This window comes from Pseudonaja textilis, chromosome 5 (assembly GCF_049901715.1).
Source record: "Pseudonaja textilis isolate UNSWEBS1 chromosome 5, rPseTex1.2, whole genome shotgun sequence".
Lineage (NCBI taxonomy): Eukaryota > Metazoa > Chordata > Lepidosauria > Squamata > Elapidae > Pseudonaja > Pseudonaja textilis.
The window spans coordinates 26,543,368-26,566,815 of NC_141994.1; the positions used below are offsets into that span (position 1 = coordinate 26,543,368).

General features: G+C 40.8%; 1 protein-coding gene across 24 annotated transcripts in view; it reads right to left on the bottom strand.

Moving 5' to 3' along the window:
- Positions 1 to 3,554: 3,554 nt before the first annotated feature.
- Positions 3,555 to 23,448, bottom strand: part of PPFIBP1 (PPFIB scaffold protein 1) — a 92,378-nt gene continuing 72,484 nt past the window's right edge. For 14 of the 24 annotated variants that reach the window (XM_026700969.2, XM_026700977.2, XM_087934324.1 and 11 more), the window contains 12 exons: positions 22,359 to 22,391; positions 18,587 to 18,728; positions 17,680 to 17,808; positions 15,060 to 15,210; positions 13,433 to 13,544; positions 12,053 to 12,141; positions 10,808 to 10,930; positions 9,383 to 9,508; positions 9,022 to 9,210; positions 8,146 to 8,328; positions 6,711 to 6,776; positions 3,555 to 5,792 (listed from right to left, as the gene is read on the bottom strand). In XM_026700969.2, the coding sequence (XP_026556754.2) occupies positions 5,706 to 5,792; positions 6,711 to 6,776; positions 8,146 to 8,328; positions 9,022 to 9,210; positions 9,383 to 9,508; positions 10,808 to 10,930; positions 12,053 to 12,141; positions 13,433 to 13,544; positions 15,060 to 15,210; positions 17,680 to 17,808; positions 18,587 to 18,728; positions 22,359 to 22,391 (1,430 nt within the window). In that variant the 3' untranslated portion in view covers positions 3,555 to 5,705. The remainder of the gene's footprint in view (positions 5,793 to 6,710; positions 6,777 to 8,145; positions 8,329 to 9,021; positions 9,211 to 9,382; positions 9,509 to 10,807; positions 10,931 to 12,052; positions 12,142 to 13,432; positions 13,545 to 15,059; positions 15,211 to 17,679; positions 17,809 to 18,586; positions 18,729 to 22,358; positions 22,392 to 23,448) is intronic. The other 10 variants (XM_026701009.2, XM_087934325.1, XM_026701000.2 and 7 more) reach the window with 1 other exon arrangement.

Genomic DNA, 23,448 nt, shown 5'->3' on the forward strand with positions numbered 1-23,448 from the left:
TCACGCCTTTCAGGGTTGTGGAAGGCTGCCAAGAAACAGAAGTCCAATTACGAGAATATAAATCAGCAGAAGTTCCAGCAAAGACAAACCAGAGTTCGCAGGTTTTCAATGAGGAATCGGAATCTAACGAACTTCTTTGCTTCCTGCAAAGCTCTTCGTCACTGAGGGCTGTTATCCCTGATGGAAGGGGCCATCACCTCCCAGCCTTACTCCCGAGTTGCTTCAGCTGCTCTTGCTTTTTAGCAGCTCTGCACACATGCGCACTTGGGAACAGGCTTCCCTGGGTCCTCTTCCTCACTGCTGCCAGACTCCAAAAGACCGAAGGCAGCACCCCACTCCCACATGGTCCTGGCCCCATCCCTGCATTGGATGGAGGACCCTCGTCCGAGTCCTCTCCAGAGTCCCTGACTGGTTCCCTTTCGTCCTCACTGTACGATACCTCTGCCTGCTGCCAGCGAACCACAACAGTGAGTACAATCCTAGGTAGAGGCAGATATTTCTCTCTGAGCACACTGAGAATATATCTGCTGAACAAAACTCCGTATTGGCAACAGGAAGGGCATCCAGCTAGTAAATATTCCGCTAGCTCCATTCAGTTGCCCAGATTCCACCCTGCAAGGGATTATGGGGCTGCTAAAAGAGAATGATGAGTGTGAGTTATAGATGGAGATTACAAGAATCTATTTTGCAAAAGAAGACAATAGTAAAAGGACACTAAAAAGAACCTACATGAATATTTTGACAATAACTTAGGTAAAGGGACAGATTTAGCAATTGTCTGGGAGGCTAGTAAAGTCGTTATGAGGGGTTACTTTATACAATATAATCGAGAGAGGGAAAATCTCTGGAAAAGATGCAAAAGATATATAGGACACCATTAGACAGAAATCGAATTGTATAAGACTTAAATTTTTTCATCAAATCAATTTATTACACCAACAACCGTCCATGCAAACAGTTCAAGAAATAGAAGTAACACTGAATTATGTGAAGCAAAGACATTTTGAGTTTGGAAACAAACCAGGAAGATGGTTGGCATATAGGCTTAAGAAAGGAAAAAAGAGAAGAAGAAAAAAGTATTTTCTTTTAAATTAAATTGCTTAAGTTTTGTTTTTAAATTTTTCTGAAAAAAGGTCCCATTGATACTTTGGCTTGTTTTTTAAGGGTCTTGATGAAAAATTATATCCCGCACACACACATAAGGATTCGACTATTACAATTCTGGCATACTGCTGTGGAATATTTCACCATCCTTTTTTCTGCAATCACATTTTCCAACAGAGGGAAAAAATGACTCCAGCATTCCAACTAATCTGATTCAAAGCCAGATCTGCCTTCTCTTCCAAGTTAAAAATAATAATAACCTGGAATGACTTTCCCCTTCCTCCCCATTTCAATCCGATGAGTTGTTCGGAGAGAGCAACTCAACTCTTATAACATTCCTAGGGAATGTATGAATCACAGCTGCGGTGTGGTTATTTTGGTAGCCATGCACAACACACAAATACAGAATGTGGATCAGGGTCTCTGCAATTAATCCCTTTTGTTGCAAAACCAGGTTATAGAAGAGAGAGCCAATCATAGGCCGACACTCCGTACAGGATTTGATAGCTCTTAGTGCAAAGAACTTGTGGCAAAAAAGTTTCCATGGATGTTTAGAAAATAAAGTTCTTACTTTCTCACCAAAATGGTGTTGCTACCCTGTTTTCCCAAAAATGCTACCTACCCTGAAAGTAAGTCCTAGCTTGATTTTTACATGTGCACCCAATATAATCCCTACCCCCCCCTCCAAAAAAAATAAGCCCTAGTTAAGATCCCACCCACTCCAGAGTGGATGGGTAAAAAGCCAGGTGGGGATGGAGAGTGGTGGAGCTGCCCTACTACTTAACTTTGGACAGTTTTGGCCAGGCCTTGCACACCGAGACACCTGCCTTGCTGGCCCTTCTGCAGCCGGTAAGGCTGCCAAGGCTTTCCTGAAGGCCTCTGGAGCTGAGAACAAAGCTCTGGTTCAATCCAGAGCTCTTTTATCAGCTGCAGAGGCCTTCAAGAAAACCTTGCTAGCCACAGAAGAAGTTCCTGAAGGCCTCTGACAGCGAAAAGGAGGCCGGGGCGATATGTGCAAGTGAGGTTAGTCAGTGGAGGACTTCCCCCGAAAATAAGACCTGGTGCCTTTTTTGGTGGCAAAAAAAATGATAAGACAATGTCTTTTCGGGGAAACAGTAAGTGCCACGATTATTTACATGTCCTCAATTTATTAAATGGAGACGAGAGGGTATTTCCAAAGGACCTTTTCTCTGTCTGCGGCTATCTGCATTTCAGAATAAACTGTGTACCCTACTATGGCTCTATGACTTGGGAATGCCTCGACTTACAACCATTCGTTTAGTGACTGAAATTACAACAGGCACTGAAAGAAGTGATTCACACAACTGTTCTTCACACTTATGACCATTGCTGCAATTTTTTTTATTCTGAGACGCAGATCGCTGCAGACAAGAGTTTTTAATAATCAAGGATGTGCAAATAAATAATCCAGGCATTTAGGAATGCCACTCAATGGTCACGTGATCCAAATCCAGATGCTTGGCCACTGGTTCCTATTTATGACGGTGGCAGCGGCGCCGGGGCTCACACAATCCCCTTTTGTGACCTTTTGAAGAGCAAAGTCATTAGGGAAGCCAGATTCACTTAATGACCGTGTTACTAGCTCAACAGCAGCAGGGATTCACTTAACAAATGTGGGAAGAAAGGGCATAAAATGGAGCAAAACTCACTTAAGAAATGTCTTGCTTAGCAACAGAAATTTGGGGCTCCGTTGGGGTCAAGGACAGGTTTTACACAAGCCCATCAGGTATTATGTTGTAAGAATACGCTCCATCGCGTCCATGGGATAAATTGTAGTTTGGAATGTTGGGGCTCGCAGAACTGAAACCTGGAACCTCTCTTAATGCCTGAAAACTCAATTCTGACAAATGCAGATTGTCCTCGACTTACGGCCACAAGTGAGTCCAAAATTTCATTTAAGTGAGTTTTGGCCCATGTTATGACCTTATTCTTGCTGTCAGGGATCGCTCTAAAGTCCACGCATCATCTCATAGTTCCATCTTTTTTTTTTCCTTTGAACAGGACTGGGGCTGCAACCCATGGTTTGGCTGGCTCGATGAACCCTCTTGCTAAGTTTTTGTCTATGTATTGCCGCATTTCTTGAATTTCCTGGGGCATCATGGCATGTACATTTTGGGTTTTGGTTTCATAGTTAGGTCGTCTGTGGGTTGATCTTGCCGATCACAGTGTTGTCGTCTGGTGATTACTTGGGCAGCTATTTGGGTAGGGGCGAAGATGGCATTTACGACCTCCTCCCGTTCGCATTTGTACTGGGGCATGCGGGAGAGGGCGTCAGCCAGAAAGTTCCTCCCCCTGGGGTGTGACATATAGATACATATACACATATATATGTCTTGTGAGTTCTACTACTGCCTTAGACATGAAAGCTGGGTGAAATTAGGTACATTGAGTTATCTTTAACAATCTAATAAGTAAAAAAGCATAATTCATTTTATTTTTCAGTAGGTTTTTATTTCTTTAACACAGCAATACATATACTTCCACTGACCTCGTTTTACACAAAACACCCCAACAAAATACCATAATGATATTTCATTTTGTGTGCATTTATATAAACCCCTTGGCTTAATTAAGAGCCTTATATTACTCTCCCCAGACCCGTAGTAATAAAAAGAACTATTTTCCTAACCAGAAAAAAAAAGACAGCCATATTCATCATAAGTAAAAATTAATATATCTGATTCTCTTCATAATGCACAACAGCTTTTCAATTTTTTAAAAAAAAAACTGGTTTCATTGCGATTTGATTCTTTGGATTAATGTGATTTTTGCATCTGAGCTTAATTCTTAATTTTCTGGGCCTTTTTTTATCCAAATAGTGCAAAAATTTGTTTTTAGAGAGCAGAAGATAAAATTTTGTATTAGATTAATTTTACCAAGTTACCAAGCTGATAGGGGCAGTGTTTTGCTTTTAACTAAAGAAGTGATCCTCCTCAATTCATAAGTTACCTTTATTTACAAATGTTGCCTTCTCTTCCTTTGAACAAGCTCATGAACCCAGTGAAACCAAACAGTTGTGACTCAATTTAGAAAATTATTAAGGGAGTCCTTGCTGCGTATGGAGGAAGCTTTTCGAGACTTTAAAAAGGCAAAAACCGATTATTTTATAGAGCAACAGCACCATAAAGTTTTAATCATGGTTCCAACTGTGAATAAATGTGCATGTGGCAGAAATTCTTAGATTAGCACCAATTGGCAAAGAATTCAATTTCCAGCCTATCTCAAAACAAAACCAAAGCTCATCGCAACCAGAAAAGGAAAGGCAGCTACCATTGAAAAATTAACATCTCAGGAAACACAAGACTTGATGAGATAAAATGTTGGAAGTCTTTATCCAACAGAAAATACTACATTCCCAAGAACTGAATGGATGAGGTTCAGCTGAACAGATCCACTGATAACAGCTAATATCGGTGCTGTTTTTCTGACTGCATGCCAAAAACCTAACAAGCAAAAAAAAAAAAACCTTTGGATCAGCAATTCCAATGTTGAGGTTTACACTATCTCTACAGCACCAGCCCATAATCCAGACAGTAAATTCCAAACCTTTGCACCTCCAGGCAGAGAGAAAAAAAGAAATTAAAAATGAAAACATTTGAAAGTGATATTGGAACAAGAAAAGAGAGGGAGAGAAGGGGGTGCTGGCCAAGATTTTCAATCCAAATTGGACAAGACTGAACATTAAAAAAAAAAACCACCATAAAAAAGACATGCTTTATCTTCTTTTTAAAAAAGTATAAACATTCAATAGGTTATATCGTAAACGGTCATTCAAAGGCAAGATTTCATATTTGAATTTAATACTGTAAAATAGCGTGGATTGGCTACAATTCCTCGTCATTAAAAGATTTTAAAAATTGCAATCCAGGGGGATTGGCATGTCTTGGTCTCTAGATTTTCAGTTGCAACCACTAACCATTTAAAATGTTATTTAAAAAACTCTTATTTTATAAAAGGGAACAGGACAATTTTCACACTGCAGGTCCAGATAAATTTTTAGTGGTTTCGCTCTCTAGGTCAGAGGGCAATTTTGCAAGATGAACTGGCTTCTCCAGAATCCAGCTGGGTTTTTAGGCTTTAAAACACATCACAGTATAAAAATGTCTGGCCCATCATGTACTCAATACATTTTTTTTTCTTTTACATAAAAACTGCATTTAAAAAAAAACCGTACAAGATTTTCAACACGTGGCTGATTTGAAAAGGAAACATTTTTCATCTTGGCAATGGATGCTAATTTCAGAGGTTTGCAGAGGGTTATTTCCCCTTTTTTGCATTACTGGAGTAAAAAGAAAATTACAAGGGTACATTATGGCACATTGTACACACCAAAACATTACGCTGCAGAGTCTTATGGCACAAATTGCTACACCAGGGGGGAGGAACAGGGTTAGGGAATCCTTTCTCCCCATCTCATCAATTTATCAGAACTTGGATGATAAGACTTCTTACGGTCAACTCCGCTCTCCACCATCAAATCTTGCAAGCAGAAGCAAAAAACAAAAACAAATGACTTCACACGAGGTGCAGTGTCCATCTCACAGCAGCAGGGCTCCAAATAGGTCCCCCAGCTGGCCCTGTCACACATTCGAGTCCTCGTCTGTGATACTGACACTGGGAGAACCAGTGGCCAAATCTCTGAACATGTCGTCCTCCTTCAACATGTGCTGGACAGAAAAAGAGTGGAAGAATTAATTGGCTGGAGATCAGACAAAACGCCATAGCAAGGAAGGAGGGAAGGAAGGAAGGACTGGGAGGGAGGGAGGGAAAGAGAGAGAAAATGAAAGAGAGAGAGGGGGGGAAGAAAGAAAGAAAGAAAGAAAGAAAGAAAGAAAGAAAGAAAGAAAGAAAGAAAGAAAGAAAGAAAGAAAGAAAGAAAGAAAGAGAGAGAAAGAAAGAAAGAAAGAAAGAAAGAAAGAAAGAAAGAAAGAAAGAAAGAAAGAAAGAAAGAAAGAGAGAAAGAAAGGAAGGAAAAGAAAGAGAGTGAGGAGGGAGGGGAAGGAAGGAAAAGAGACACATGGAAATGAAGAGAAAGGAAAAGAAAGAAAGAAAGAAAGAAAGAAAGAAAGAAAGAAAGAAAGAAAGAAAGAAAGAAAGAAAGAAAGAAAGAAAGGAAGGAAGGAAGGAAGGAAGGAAGGAAGGAAGGAAGGAAGGAAGGAAGGAAGGGGAGGGAGGGAGGGAGGGAGGGGAAGGAAAGAAGGAAAAGAGACAGAAAGGAAAGAAGGAAGGAAGGAAGAAGGAAAATGAAGAAAGAGAAGGAAGGAAAGAAATAAAAAGAAGGGAGAGAGGGAGGGGAAGGGAGGGAGGGGAAGAGACAAAGCAAGAAAGAAAAAGGAAGGAAAAAAGAAAAAGAAAGAAATGAAGGAAAAGAAAGAAAGAGAAAAGAAGGAGGGAGGGAGGTGAAGGGAGGGAGGGAGGGAAAGAGACAAAGAAAAAGAAAAAGGGAGGAAGGAGAAGAAAGAAGAGAGAGAGAAAGGAGGGAGGGAGGGAAAGAGAGAAAGAATTAATTAATAATTAATTAAAATATTCTGCATAGTTCTCAGACAGAAGGACTAGTGGAATGTATCAATTACACAATGACTTACGGTCAAGTTGTTGATGCCTTCAGAAAATGCCCCAATCTGCCTCACGGTCCCTTCAGAATCTTCCATCTTACAAGGAAGGAAAAATAATATTGTGATATTCATATGAACCCCGTTTTATAAAAAAACTGTATTCACTAACGTAAACACTAACTTGGACACATATTCTTGAAGCTTTAAGCAGTGCTGGAGTAAGATTGGGGAGAAATATCAAACTTTGAACTCAAACTTTTCACACTTCCAAGGAGCTTTTTGTGCATCTATAAATACACGGAAGCTTCTTGGATGAGAAGCTAAGTGTTTTCAAGTTAAAATAACCCAAGAAAGCCCAGTTGCCCTTTGGGAAAGCACTTTTGGAGCCACCATTATCTGGAATTGTGACTACAGAAATTGGTTAGATTTGATAGGACTGAGACGGGGCCAATAAACAGAAATTGAAAAACAAGATTGGAAATAAACAAGATGATTTAAAGGGAATGCATAATTAATATTACATGTTTTGACCACAGTGTGAATTATATTTGCACAACATTGGAAAAATGAGGAAGCTCCTACAGATGAAAAGATAATTTTAAAAATAATATTAAGACTGTGCGGAAATAGTTTAACATTGAAGATAAAGGACAAAGAAGACACAGAATGTTTTTTTTAACTTGGGATTTCTTTTATCAATGGTTAGATAATAAGGATAGAAATTGGAAGTTGGAAGAACATTATACACAAGTAAAGAATATTAGTACTACTAGAATTATGTATATGTAAAATGACCCAGACAATACACTGTTTACTAAATCTATATATATAAACCCAAAATACCACTCACGCATCATCACAAAATCTCCAGAACCGTAAAGCCTACAAACTTGAAATTTGGCATGTATGTTCCTCTTGGCTTCTAGGTACCCACTAAGAAAGGATTTTTCCAAATGACCATCAGAGCATTTAGAGTATTTCCTATATTATTAACACGCTCTGATGCTAAGGAGTTCTACTACTCCCCCTCCCCACCTGGAAAGAAATCTGTTCCAAATGCAAAACACAAGCAGAGGAGTTTCAGTTTCACTTTTAGTTTCACAGCACCAAGCAGCTTTAGTACAGAACAGTTGAGCTAAGCTATGCCCAGGCTCCTTGCTGTCTCGTCCTTGCTCACACAGCAAATACTCTTTCAGTTTCCAAACAGCCCTCAACTCTCTCACACACTGACAGGACGCTAGCCAGGTGAATACTGGTGGATGCTGGTAGGCAGAGGCAGAATTTTTCCCCTTATTTTCCTCCCCAAACACCAAGCCCAACCACATAGTTTCATAGCAAAGCACGGGTATTGAGCTAGTACTTATATATGTGAAAGGAAAATGTATAAATAAAAGAAAAAGAAATAGATAAGACAGACAGAAAGTGACAGAGAGACCACAAATCATTCTGCTTTAACCCGAAATACCTGTTCCAATCTGTCCAGATCATCGTCATCATAAACTCTGTTATCTAAACCTGGTTTAAACCCTTTCTTGTATCCAGTTCCTGCCACCTGACCCAAATCCATGGGGCACACATATTCTTCTCCTCCGTCATCTTGCTTCTTCTTTCTCAAATTCCCAAAGTTGCTGAAGGTGAGTTTCTTTGGCTGAAAGGAAAAAAGTCCAGCAGTCTTCAGTGCAGGTAATCATCAGGTTAGGACCGCAGATCGATCCCAGAATTGATCTTGCTAAGCGAAGACACAAGTAGACTGCCCCAGTACAAGATACATTTGATGAAGGGAAGGGTGGACCACCAAATGTTTCACTACGTGACCCACTGTAAGCAGCTTAGAGGTAAAGGTTCCCGACTCTCAGGACTTATATACCACTTCACAGTGCTTTACAGCTTTGAGCAGTTTACAGAGTTTACAGAGTCAGCCTATTGCCCCCAACAACTTGGCTCCTCATTTTACTGACCTCGGAAGGACAGAAGGCTGAATCAACCTTGAGCCAGTCAGGATCGAACTGCTGGCAGACAGCAGTGAGTTACACTTCAATATGCATTCTAACCACTGCACCAGCTGGTCTCATCATCAGCCACAAGAAACCAGGACCCAGGGTAGAGTTCAAAACTATTATGAGTTTATTTCATACTAACTACAGACAAGAATCTGATTGACTAACAATCAATGCCAATTGGTGTTCGGTAAGAATCAACAATTCACAGGGACTTTTTTGGAGTGCAGCGATTCCAAACTGATGACACATTTGACCCTGCCCTCAGTCTCGGCTTGATCTCCTCCTGCATCGATTCCCCAAACTGAGATAAGCTAGAAACCAAAAAGTTCTTCTTCCAATACCTTCACTTTGGCAGTAGCTGTGAGGAGGACGTAATCAGGACTTTCCATGGCTTCACGCTTTTCCTGTTGAGCTTTGCTTCCAACCAGCAAATTGAAATGGGTGGCCAGGTGTCGTCTCAGCAGCGTCTTGTTTGGTGGGATGTTCAGCAGCTGCGCCAAGGTCTCAACATTAAAACGAGGTTCCAGAACCTACATCACGAAAACGAGATTTTCAAACCTTGTGCATCCGGTACCTTCTCCTCAACAAATGCCAGTCAGTTTGCAAAACTCTCCAGATGGAAATCCTAGAACTTCTGGGAGATGCCATGCACTGACCTAAACACAATCCAAGCCATCAAAGATATAAAAATGGAATAATTACCATTAAACCACCGTGAACACCACTTCCTCTTAAATTAGGAGCATATTCGGCCAGATCAACAGAACGCAACCATTCCATTACTCGATGATTCGTCCATTGAGAAACTTCTGATGGGGTGATGTTATTCTGACAAATCAAAAATACAATAAATTAAAACATTCATTCATTCGTTTGTTTGTTTGCTCATTTATTCATTTGTTCATTCATTTATTTGTCCATCCATCTGTCTGTTCATTCATTCATTCACTTTCATTCATTCACTTTCATTCATTCACTTGTTCGTTAATTCATTCATTCATTCACTCACTCTTTCAGTCAGCTGTTTGTTAATTAATTAATTCATTCATTCATTCATTTATACATTCTGCTTATATTATGACGAATGCTGTAAGATTCCTGGAAGATAGCAATTTTAGACAGAGATGTATTAGTATGAACAACTAATTCCCACAATATCGTCAAACTATTTACTAAGACTGTATTACTATTATTCTTCTCATCCTCCTATTACCTATCTCCTCCCACTTATGACTATAACAATTAACCAGTGGAACAACTTGCCTCCAGAAGTTGTAAATGTTCCAACACTGGAAGTTTTTAAGAAGAGATTGGATAACCCTTTGTCTGAAATGGTGTAGAGTTTCCTGCCTAAGCAGGGGGTTGGACTAGAAGACCTCCAAGGTCCCTTCCAACTCTGCTATTCTATTCTACTCTACCCTTGTTGCTTGTATCCTTATGATTTATATTGTTTTATTTCATTTCCTAGTATGATTTCGATTACTTACTTTGTATCCTAGGACTATCACTAAGTGTTGTATCTTATGATTCTTGATGAATGTATTTTTTATGTCCACTGAATGTCAGCTTTGGAAGCCATATTGGCACCAGACGCTTCCACACTGCCACATTCTTGACCCTGGGAAAATGGGAGAGGGGATTTCTTGGAGTGTATGTGCTCAGATTGTTGGGGGCAATAGCCTTCCAAGTCAAGGTCATGTTGTTTCTGCACCTGGGTGAGAGGACATCTCAAGTTGGGATGGATGATGATTGGGGCATGTGATGTGATGGTGGGTGCAGGGGGTGGATTTGTAATTTTTTACTTATTGGAGGGAAACCAGGAACTTTCAGATTCTGGATTTCCCAGATGTGCCAGTTTACTACTCTAAATAAAAAGAACCTTGGAGAGAATGTCTGTCTCGGAGTTATTTGTTGGAGTGGAGGTTTTCTGGAATGCTGACACTGAGTGCTTATGCACCAAAGACAAATCCCTTGAGTGTCCAATCACACATGGCCAATGAAGAATTCTATTCTAATTCTAGGGAAGAACTGACCATAAAATTAATTGTCTGTCCCCCCCCCCCCAAATTAATTATAATGAAGGGTAACCACGAATCAATTTTACATTTGAATATTAGTGGTGTCTACCTCATCAGAAGGCCTCCTACGCAGGCAGTTGGGCTCAAAGTTGTTCATTCGAAGGACCTGGATGGCTCGTTTGATGCTCAGATGGTGGAGGACACTCAAAACTTTCAAAGACAACAAGTCATCCTGTAGATGGAGGCGCCAAGGACGAACCGACAACAAAACAAAGCCACAATCAGGTATCAAAGGGAAACATTGCCTGAATCTACTACAGGTAGTCCTGGACTTACAACAGTTCATTCAAGGTTACAATGGCCCTGGAAAGAAGTTGACTTATGACCGTTTTTCACACTTATGTGACCATTGCACGGTCATGTGATTTACATTCAGACGCTTGACAACAGCTTTGTATTTATGACCAGAGGTGGTATTCAGCAGGTTCTAGAGAACCGGTAGCAGAAATTTTGAGTAGTTTGGAGAACCGGCAAATCCCACCTCTGACTGGCCCTGCCCCCATCTATTCTCTGCCACCTGAGTCCCAGCTGATTGGCTGGTTCTTCTTTGGTTGCCTTGCATAGGAGAACGGAGCTGGAAAGCAGGTTAATAGTGGGGTGGAGAGGGAATGGAGATTTTACAGTATCCTTCCCTTGCCATGGCCACCAAGTCATGCCCACCAAGCCTTCCTTCCTTCCTTCCTTCCTTCCTTCCTTCCTTCCTTCCTTCTCTCCTCCCTCCCTCTACAATCCTTTCCTGCTTCCTTCCCTCCTCTCCAGAGGTGGTATTCAGCCGGTTCTGACCAGTTCTGGAAAACCGATAGCAGAAATTTTGAGTAGTTTGGAGAACCGGCAAATCCCACCTCTGACTAGCCCTGCCCCCATCTCTTCTCTGCCACCCATTAAGTCCCAGCTGATCGGCTGTGTCTCCTTTGGTTGCCCTGCACAGGAGAACGGAGCTGGAAAGCAGGTTAGTGAGTGGGGAGGGAATGGGGATTTGGCAGTAACCTTCCCCTGCACGCCCACCAAACCACGCCCCACCAAGCCATGCCCACAGAACCAGTAGTAAAATAATTGAATCCCACCACTGTGTATGACATCCGCAGTCATGTGACAAGCAAAAGTCAAGGGGGAAATCCACTCACTTAAGAACCGCGTGACTAACTGATTCACTTAATGAATGTGGCAAGAAAGGTCATAAGATGGGACAAAAGTCATCAGGCCACCATCTCACTTAGCGACAGAAATTATGGGCTCCCTGAGGGTTGTAAGTGGAGGACCATCGGCCAATGACACAACAAGTAAGCTTGCTTACGATGATCATGTAGTGAAGCATTCGGCCGTCCACCTTCCCATCATCAAATTGTGTCTTATACTGGGGCAGCCCAATGTCATCCAGCCACCCTAGAAACAGAAGAAACATGTGAATAGCTTCCTACAAATGTGGACAAATCAATGAAACATCATGGGTGATAAAACATCTTCTGTATGGGGTGTCCCTGGTGCTCACTGAGCATGGTTGTTTTTCTTGCAGACGTTTCATTACCAAACTAGATAACACCATCAGTGCTAATAAGGAGAGATGTTTGCTCTCCATTTATATTCTATTGTCATGCCCTGTCCATCTTGTTGGAAGAGGAGATTCTTTGGTTGGGCTGTTTACTCTAAGCTTGTTTGGAAGTTCCTTAACTGGGGTCCCCAAAGTGCCTTTTTTTTTCCCAGAGGCAACTGGACTTTCTGTTTTTTTTTTCTTTGAAGACATTTCACTTCTCATCCAAGAAGCTTCTTCAACTCTGACAGAATGGTGGGGAAGGGAAGGATTGATACTCCTTGCAGACAGCTGGTCATTTGCATCCCTTTTAGAGAGCTATTGAGGTTACTTGGGGGCTTATCTGTTTATTTCACTCCTGGAGACTGCAATCCCTCCGGAAATCTGTTCACATTCCCACACCCTTCGAAGGGTGTTCAGCCCAAACTGCATAGCTAAAAGTCCGTAGAGACTCTCCGTCATCCAGGTCCTGGTTGTCCCAAAGTTTCTTTTTCAGAAGGCAACTGGACTTTTCAGGAGGCACCTGGCAACTGGAGGGATTGCAGGCTACAGGAACCATTTGCACCACTCAGGTGGCCCTGAGGACACAGATTAAACCTCCAAGTGGCCTCAACAACCCTCTAAAAGGATGCAAATGACCAGCTGTCTGCAAGGAATATAAATCTTTGCATTCCCCACCATCCAGTCACAAATAAACTTCCACGTGGCCTCAACGTCTCTCTGAAAGGATGCAAATGAGTAGCTGTCTGCAAGGAGTATAAATCCTTCCATTCCCCACCATCCAGTCAGAGCTGAAGAAGCTTCTTGGATGAGAAGCGAAACATCTTCAAAAAAAACAACAACCAGAAAGTCCAGTTACCTCTTGAAAAAAAAAAAAAAAGCACCTTTGGGTCAACCTAGTTACCAAGTTACTCAGAAGCTAGGATAAGAAGATGCAGTCATAACAACCTTGGGAAGCATTCCAGAGTTGAATAAAAATGCCAAACCCAGACTAAACATCTAGCTGCTTGTGCAACCAACATGATGATGCTCAAGATATGCAAATATTCTTGTGATTGTACAGGGCAAGTTCCTCTTGCCCTGTACAAAGCAAAAGGGGAAAATTTTATTTTAAAATTTTATTTTAAAAAAGGGAAAGAAACCTACTTGTAACCCAATTGTAATCCAGTTTCCCGTAATTGTTTTCTTCTTCCGACCCCAAAGCTTGAAGTGCCAATTGTAGTTTTTTTCGATGTAGCGGATGTTTTATTCCAAGTTCCTACACGTGGGACACAAAATAACGTCTTTTGATAAACATTAACCTTTCTGTTCAAGGCATCCTATAAATGCAGGTGAGGGCAACTTTGTGAAACAGAGCATAAAAAGGACCTTTCTAATGGCCAAATGCTTGATTCGGAGAACCAAGGCTATGCTTTATTTTATTGTTTCCCCATTATAAAAAAGTGTTTATTAGCAGATGTTGTTGGTTTTTTGCTTTGATATATAATACCTTCTGTGTTTTGGTTTTGGGTTGTTGTTGTTGTTTTTTTTGTATTTTCTGTAGAGTTATTGAAATTTACTTTATCGAAACTAGTATACTAATTTTAAATAGCTGAGCTCAATTGTGATTGTAAGTTTGTGTGTGTGTGTGTATAAATACACACACACATATGTGTGTGTTTGTGTGTGTGTGTATATATATATATATATATACACACACACACACACACACAGATACACATGCACACACACCCCTACATACATACATATACATATACAATTAAATTCCTTCTGTGTTTCAATTTTTTGTATTTGTTATATAGTTATTGAAATTTATTTAAACTAGTATACTAATTTTAAATAGCTGATCTCAACTGTGGTTGTAAGTTTATACACACACACATATACATATTTGCATACACATATACACACACAAACACATACATTTACATATATAATTAAATATACACACACACAAACACATACATTTACATATATAATTAAATTCCTTCTGTGTCCTTTTGTATTTGCTATATAGTTATTGAAATTTATTTAAACGAGCATACTAATTTTAAATAGCTGATATGGGACATGCATAAGCGCACCAACGTGCCTACCATCCCTGTCCTATTGTTTCTTTTTCTTATATGTACCCATTTCATGTATTCATATTATGTATATACTTATACCTATTATCTTGTAAGCGATTGACAAATCAAAAAAAATAAAAATAAATCTCAACTGTGGTTGTAAATAAATAAATAAATACACACACACACAAACACATGCATACATTTACATATATAATTACATGCCTTCTGTGGTTTAATTTTTTGAGTTTGCTATATAGTTATTGACATTTATTTAAACTAGTATACTAATTTGAAATATCAATTTTCTCTTTTTGATGTAAGATCTTCTGAACTCAGAAAAAAAATACATCCATCCATCCATCCATCCATCCATCCATCTATCTTACAGACACAAGATGGCAGCCTTAGTTATCAAACATGAGTCCAGACAGTAGATGAATTGCTACTTAGCCAAACCTCATTGCAACTCACAAGTCACCAACAAAAGAAAATATATTTATAGCTCAGGATTGAATTGTGGGGTCCTTGGTGGTCTCTGAGGTGGGTTATTTTCTTACAGACATTTCATGACCTGATGAGGTAACCTCATCCATAGAAGAGCACTGATGATGTTTCCTAGGTGAGTCATAAAATGCCTGCCCACCTCAGGGAGCACCAAGGACTCCAACGGCACATGAGGGAGAAGAATATAAGTGTGTTACCTTCTCTAAATCACTCTGGGATGCTTGCAAGAGAGTCTGGCCAGATAGAATCCAGTGTTTTCCATTGCCGATGTAAAAACCCAGGCCTTGCTCCTGAAGCCAGCTGCAAACTTGCTCTTTCCTCCATTTAGCAAACGGCATGTCCAGGTCGCTAAAGGAATAATGACAATCAGACCATGTTTCAAGGTTGGATATTTAGGTCCTTGATGGGTCTTCCAGAGGTTGTCCTAAGGTCCATTCCACCAGTCCCACTTAAGAAAATGCCATCACTCTGCTAAACAAATAATTCCCTCAACACTGTCCAACTATTTACTAAGTCTGAATTACTATTACTATTAATCTTCTCATCCTTCCTATCACCCATCTCTTCTCACTTATGACTGTATGACTGTAACCTTGTTGCTTGTATCCTAACAATTTTTATTGACTGTTTCCTAGCATGATTTGTTTATTGTTCCCTATGACTATCATTAAGTGTTGTACCTGATGATTCTTGACTCTTGATGAATGTATCTTTTCTTTTATGTGCACTGAGAGCATTTGCACCAAGACAAATTCCTTGTGTGTCTAATCACACTTGGCCAATAAAGAATTCTCTTCTCTTTTCATTCCATTCCCTCTTCTTTTCAATTCTCTTCTCTTCTATTCCTTGCAGTATTCTATTTTCTATTCTATTTTCTATTCCATTCTATTCTTCATTCCAATATCTATTCTATTCTATTCCTTATTCTATTTTTTATTCTTTCTGTTCTTATTTTCTATTCTATATTCTATTCTATTCTTCATTCCAATATCTATTATATTCTAATTCTAATTCTATTCTATTCATTTATCAAGTCTGTCCAGGTATTAAAAAGCTCTTGAAAAATGCTTGGGAGATAAGTCAGCAGATAAGCACAGTAAATCCCTGACTGGCTAGAATTAAATCTTCTGGAAGAGAAAATAGTTCATAATCTTTCAATCCATCCTTAGAAATGCAGAGTGGCACATGGGAAGAAGGGGTGGGGGAATATCAGGGTTTGAAGTGTTAGGAATACAAGTCACCTAACAGCTATTTGGGTTAGAAATATATAAACCAGGATAAACATTGTAAAACTGTATCTTTAAGAAAATGCAAAATTGTAATTAGGTGTGGTTTCTCAAACAGCCATAAGATGGAGCCAGAAACCTGGTTTGTCTTGGCCTTAGTCTCAGAAGAGAGTGTGAGTGTTTCTCTGTTTCCTTCTGTTGGAAAGTATTGCTGTTGCTCCATTTTTCCTAATTGACTGATATTTCTGGATTTAATTTAAGTCTGTTACTGAACTGTTTTTTGACACTGGACTTTGATATTTGGATTATCCCTGGATTGAAAACTGACTCATTTACTTGTGAATGACTTTGGATTTCTTATTTTGAACTTTGCTTAAACCTTTATTGAAAGTAAAACCCTACATTTACTGTACAGTGTATCTGTATGCTGTGTGTGTATTATTCAAACACTATTCTCTATACGTCTCCCTGTATGCGCTCATTCTCCTAACGGGGAATTACCTCAACATGAAGCATTATGCTCTGCACACAATTTCAGACTAAGTTAGTTTAGTTATACTTTTCACTTAATCGTTAGAATTATCAGTTTCCTATAGAGGGGAATATTGGTAGAAATTATCAGTTTCCTATAGAGGGGAATATTTGTAGCTCAGAGTTTAAATGAGGGTTCGGTGCTCTCTATTTGCTTCATCAGTTGCTTGCTCAGAGGTTTCATTACCAAACTAGGTAACATCATCAGTGCTAGTAGGGAGTAGGGTTTGCAGTGGAGAGGAGGAGGATTGGTTGGCGGCTTGGTGCTCTCTGAGCTTGGTTGTTTTCTTGCAGGTATTTCATTACCAAGCTAGGCAACATCATCAGTCCTAGAAGGGAGAGGGCAGGAGTGGGATTCAGTTGGTTCAGGCGAACCAGATGTTAAATTTACATCTGGTTCACCGAATCAGTAGTTAAACCAACTGGCTGGCCCTGGCCACCCCACTCCGCCCCTCCCAGGAGTCTTCACATGGCCCATTTTGGATGCAGGTAAGTAGAGGGTCAATGTCAAGACCTTGGGAGAGTGAAAAACGGGCCTCTTGAAACTTCTGGAAGTCCAGAAGGGAGCCTGTTTCCACCTTCTGGAGATCCTCCAGAGCCCAGGGGAGGCCATTTTCATCCTCCCAGAGGCCTGAGGGAAGCCTCCGGACTCTGGGGAAGGTGAAAAATGGACCTCCCAGAAGTTCTGGTAGGCCATGCCCAGCCAGGAACTGGGCAGAGAACCGGTTGCTGGGATTTTTGAATCCCACCCCTGGGAGTGGGGTTACATCAGTACCAATGATGTTACCTAGTTTGGTAATGAAACGTCTGCAAGGAAACCGAGCTCAGCGAGCACCAGGGACCCCCTCATTTTGCACCAAGGACCCCTCTTATTCTATCCTTTGTCCTAATAATGGCCCAACTCTAAAGCCCCCAACTTTTTTTAACCAGTAACCCATAAAAATCACCTCATTTTATTTCCACAGTCCAACTCACCCAGCTGCATTCAAGCATAATAAGGCAGGAGGGGAAGAAAGAGAAAAGAAATGATTTCTGTGTTACTTCAATCCTTCTGTCTTACTTATTAGATTGCCCAAGATCCCTTGACCAGCCAAGCCTTGGACCAGCCGTCGCTCTAGTTCCTCCTCTTTTGAACTCAGTTTCCGACATGTCGTCAGGATTAAATGTGGTGGACTGGCTTCTTCTTAGTCTAAGGAAAAATACAAATTTAAAGAACGGGAGGAATTAAGGGGAACATAAAAGATAGCAATACCTAGCCAATTATGATTAACCTCATAAAGATGCTTTTTTTCCAAGAAGCAACTGGACTTTCTGGTTTTTCTTTGAGGACGTTTCGCTTCTCATCCCAGAAGCTTCTTCAGCTCTGACTTGGATGGTGGGGAAGGGAAGGATTGATACTCCTTGCAGACAGCTGGTCATTTGCATCCTTTTAGAGAGTTGTTGAGGCCACTTGGAGATTTATCTGTGTCCCTAAGGTCACCAGAGTGGTGCAAATGGGTGTGGTGCCTTCTTGGAACTGTTGAAAGGAGCTGTATTGCAGATTGGAGATAGATGATCTCAAATCCCTCCCCCTCTGTTGAGGGAGGGCTGTTCAACATAAGAGAATATGCCCATCAGGACAAGATTCAGCAGTCCACCTGCATTTCAAAGACAAAGGCCGCCCTTTTGAAGATGGGAAAGAGAAGACCACCAGTTTGAAAGAGAGGTCAAAGAGGCCAGCTATGCCAAAACTGAACAGCTCTCTGTTTAATTTCTACATCATCATCAACATTTCTACATACATCAACACAATCCTTTCAGCAGTCCCAAGAAGGCTCCGCATCCATTTGCACCACTCCAAGTGGCCTCAACAGCTCTCTAAAAAGATGCAAATGACCAGCTGTCTGCAAGGAATATAAAACTCACAGTAAGGTAAGCCTGCTGGGCTCCATCCAGGATTGCATTTTGTAGAATTACATCCTCATTACCTGCCAAACAACTTCTTGATTCCTCTCGCTTTCTTCTTGGAGTCAGGAGAAGGTGGAGTAAGAGGTCCACCTTCTGCACCTTTGGATGGACGAGGGAAGCCAGCCAGATCTAAGTGATCAGGGGATTCTTTCTCAGTCTCCGCTATTAAATAAAAGCAAATCTCAATTAAGTTCTTCAGTTCATCACCTTTTCATCAAGCGTCTTTCTTGAATTGGAGAGATAACCTTTGCTTGTCGTGCCAAGGGAACCATAATCGAGAAAGAAGTTTACTGTTATCTTCCTTTTAAGCAATTAATTAACCAATCAATTTTCAAAGCCTTACAACAGATTCTCTCACTTTTTTTTCCTCCCCCAATTCTCTTGTATCATCAATGTATGGAATAAATGGAGCGTGGCGGAAACTCAGGGCAAGAACGGGAAGAACTTAGTGTTGCTTAGTGATCGTATCTTTGACGAATGTCCAGAATATCAAGAAATTATGGTTAACATACATAGGCCCTGAATGGTCTCTGCCAAATCAATTGCTTAACCCTACATTGTGTCAAAAAAAGGGTGTCCTTTTTTGCAACCATCTATCCTCTGCGTATTTTGAACAATCACTATGGTATAAACAAACGAAGACTGTGAAAACTACAAAGTGCAATTTTGGATAATTGGTTGAAGAACAATGATCAGTTACATTATTTACCCTTCCTTCCTTCCTCCCTCCTTCCCTTCCCTCCCTTATCAGTGTTTTTCCTCCCCCTTCCTTCCTTCTTTCCCTCCCTTATCAGTGTTTTTCCTCCCCCTTCCTTCTCCTCCCTCATCAATGTTTTCCTTTCTTCCTTCTCTCTCTCCCTCCTTCCTTCTCCTCCCTCATCAGTGTCCTTTCTCCTCCTTCCCTCTGTTCTTCTCTTCCCTCCCTTATCAGTGTTTTTGCTTTCCCCTTCCTTCCTTCCTTCCTTCCTTCCTTCCTTCCTTCCTTCCTTCCTTCTTCTTTCCCTCCCTTATCAGTGTCCTTCCTTCCTACCTACCTACCTACCTACCATCCTACCTACAAAAGCAATACATACAAAATGTTGGAAATACTTTGCACACCTCCAATAGGTACCATTGCTAAGTAAAGAAAATACAGCTCGGACCATTATTTTTGTGATGACTTCATAAGGCGTTTGCCTGCCCCACAATACGGAAAGGACCTTTGACATAAGACAAAATTCTCCAGCATGCCAAGCAAATTTTTCAACAAACTACCATGCAAGCGTCTAAGCAGTCACACGTATTCGGGGATTTCACAAACAGCCCAATGCAACAATGGTTAGCTTGGAAAGGAAGCAAAGCAAACACTCCATTCTTTGCAGAGAATGACGGAGAAGATGAAATTCAAACGATGATCCTGGAATGATCTCAGAATCTTCATTCAGTTGAATCTACCTGTGATCAAATGGTCTCTAAGAGACCAAGTATGAAAGACAACGGAAGGAAAGCAAGCGAGGCTGAATTCTCTACAGGTAGTCCTTGACTTACGCCCAACCTTTTTGTTGCTGAGTGAGACAGTTATTCGGTGAGTTTTGCCTCGTTTTAAGACCTTCCTTGCCACAGTTCTTAAATGAGTCACTGCAGTTGGGACTGTAACATGGTTGTTAAGTGAATCTGGTTTCCCCTTGTCAGAACGTCACAAAATGGGATTTCATGTCCCTGGGAAATTTCAACCATCATTGCCAAGAGTCTGATTTTTTTTAATCACCTGACTGAGAACACTGCAACAGTCGTTAAGTGTGAAAAATGATCATAGGTCTCTTTTTTTCAGTGCGTTGTAACTTCAGTCACTAAATGAACTGTTGTAAGTCAAGGATTACCTGTATCAGCAACAGAAAAGTATAAACATTCAACACAAACATATTATTGTGTTCTATCTTGGATTAGATAGATACAGAGAGAGAAACAGAGAGAGAGAGAGAGATTCTTAAACTCATTGTTTAAGCTAATTATTTGAAAGGTCAATCCAATTCTTTTTTTTTTTTCTTCCCACTTAGAACTACCTTAAATGGAAATGATTTTTAGGAGCATAATAGAAGATTGGCTCATGAAACAACTGGTTATGCCAAGAATGGCCTTTTCCAGAAATGTATTTTGTTCTTGCTATATGAATTGACATCTAAAAACACACCTACCCTTTGGCTTTACGGACTCGTGCAGGATATTTTGAAGTCAGACTATCCTGACTTCTAAAATGCTCTACTCCACTCCTTGTAAATATTCTGAATTTGAAAGAGTCGTCAGACCAGTGTCTACAGAGATTCTCAGTCATCCAGGTGATAGTTGTTCCAAATGTGGGGGCGGGGGGTTTCTCCCAAAAGGCAACTAGAGTTTCTTGGATTTTTTTTTCTTTGAAGAGGTTTTGCTTCTCATCCAAGGAGCTTCATCAGTTCTGAAGTACAGTTGTCTTTTGGAAAAGCACCTCCACATCAAGATCAGAATGGCCCGTTTTGGAGAAGATGAACCTTGTGAGTTGACTTCAGCAGTATATTAATGTTGGTCGGAGTGATAACATCTAATTGAACTTCCCCAAGCTTTGAAACTAAGCAAGGTCATGCTTAGGACCTAGAATCAAGACCATAAAGAATACCAAGACTATAGTTTACCAGATTAACAGAGTTGGAAGGGACCTTTTAGATCATCTAGTCCAACACATACACCCTGCCCAAGCAGGAGACCCTACACCATCTCTGACAGATGGCAGTCCAGTCTCTTCTTGAAAGCCTCCAGTGATGAAGCTCCCACAACTTCTGAAGGCAACTTCTGTTCCATGGGTGGATTGTTCCCACTGTTAGGAAATTCCTCCTTAGTTCTAGGTTGAATCTCTCCTTGATCATTTTCCATCCATTATTCCTAGTCTGGCCCTCAGGTGCCTTAGAAAATAGTTTGGCCTCCTCCTCCTCTCTGGGGCAGCCCTTAAAATATTGGAAGACTGCTATATTTGTCTCTCCTGGTCCTTCTCTTCACTGGACTACGCATACCCAATTCCTGTAACGGTTCTTCATATGTTTTAGTCTCCAATCCCCTAATCATCTTTTCTCTGCACTCTTAGACTGGGAAACTGTCAACATATCTCATAGAAAGCAAGCAATCTGTATTCTTCAATCATCAGGAATCAACTTTGATTCAGAGGAGATCTCTTAGTGTTGATACCTGCAATTCCATTAATTTATTTCCAACCTGTCTAAGTTGACCAAGACTAACAATAATGCAAGCTGTTAATAAACCCCAAAGGGTTGTTTTCCCACCACCACCACCACCACCAAAAGGCAACTGGACTTTCTTGGTTTTTTTCTTTGAAAACATGTCACTTCTCATCCAAAACTGCTTCTTGGATGAGAAGTAAAATGTATTCAAAGAAAAAAAAAAGCAAGAAATTCCAATGGACTTTTGGGGAAAAAAGCACCTTTGGGAAAACGATGACCTGGATAATCGAACATCTCCATAAATGCCTTTCTGATGACTCTTTCAAATTCCGAGTCTTTCCAAGGAAGTGAGGAGAACATTTCAGAAGTCAGGATATTCCGACGTCAAAATATTCTGCACGTATTTCTTTGCGCATATTCTGCATAAAGAGTCTCCAAAGACATAAGCTCTTAGTAAACTGAGCGGGAGGGTTGAATGACAAGAGGGAGGGAATGAAGTTGTAGGCCAGGAGAAGACATGGTCAAGGGCCATGCATGACTGACTGATGGCTGGGCATTAGCAGCTCTTAAAACATGGCACAGGTAAGGCATGCGTGTTCTACTATACCTAAGATGGGCGCACTGGCACTTCGACTGCGGTCTTCAGGCATCCAAACAATGCAAAAACCAGATGCACAAGAATATACCAAGGGCAACAAGATAAGACATATAAAAACTTAACATCTTCAAGTCAGACAGGAATACCCCCCAAACCCAAAGCATGCTCAACACAGAGACCTAGTGGATTATATTAGAACATTCCAACATTCACCAAGCAAGACAATTGTGATTACACCTTAAGACATCTACATGGTTTAGAGGGAGTAAGGTCTCCTAAATGAGATACTGCTCCACATACAGGACTACCTGTACCTATAATGGCACCTGTCCAATTTTATGGCTTTTTTGGATCATCGTTTAGAAGCTGATGAGGTCATGAAGCCAATGCCATGGCTGTTAAGAGCACACAGCTGTCGTTAAACAAACCCAATGGTTTGCTCCGGATGTGGTTTTGCCAAAACCTCGAAATAAGAGCCAGCTTTGTGGGGGCAACCCATCGTAAACAGCAGTTGTGTGATCAAAGGATGCCTCAAACAGATGTAAACGTGATTGGGTTGCTGAGCAGTGGAAGTTCAACCCTGTAGCTACAGAGGAATTGGCCGGACTCTGCTTGTGACTACGTAGGGATTCTAGGCCGATTCCTCTTTTAACACCACCACCAGGTTCTGCCACTCCTTCCCCTACAGCTGCACTTCCTAGTATACTTAGCCTAAAAATGTCACATGATTCTAGAGTCCTGTGTGTGTGTGTGTGTGTGTGTGTGTACACATTACTGTCCAAACTATGTCTTCTTTTTTTCTCTAGTGGAAAGATGGCAAGATGGCATGATCCACAGCTATTGGCATAAGAGCAAAGGCATGTAGATTATCACTACACAATGGAGTTGCGTTTAAGTACATAAAACCACATTTGAAATTAATCACCAAACACAGTGTGCACAACAGGCAGTCTTCGACTCACAGTTCGTTGAGCGATCATTCAAAGTTATAACGGCACTGAAAAAATGTGACTTCCAGCCATTTTTCAGAGTTACGACCTTTGCTGTACCCCCCACCCCAATGATCCAAATTCAGACACTTGGCAACTGGTTCATACTT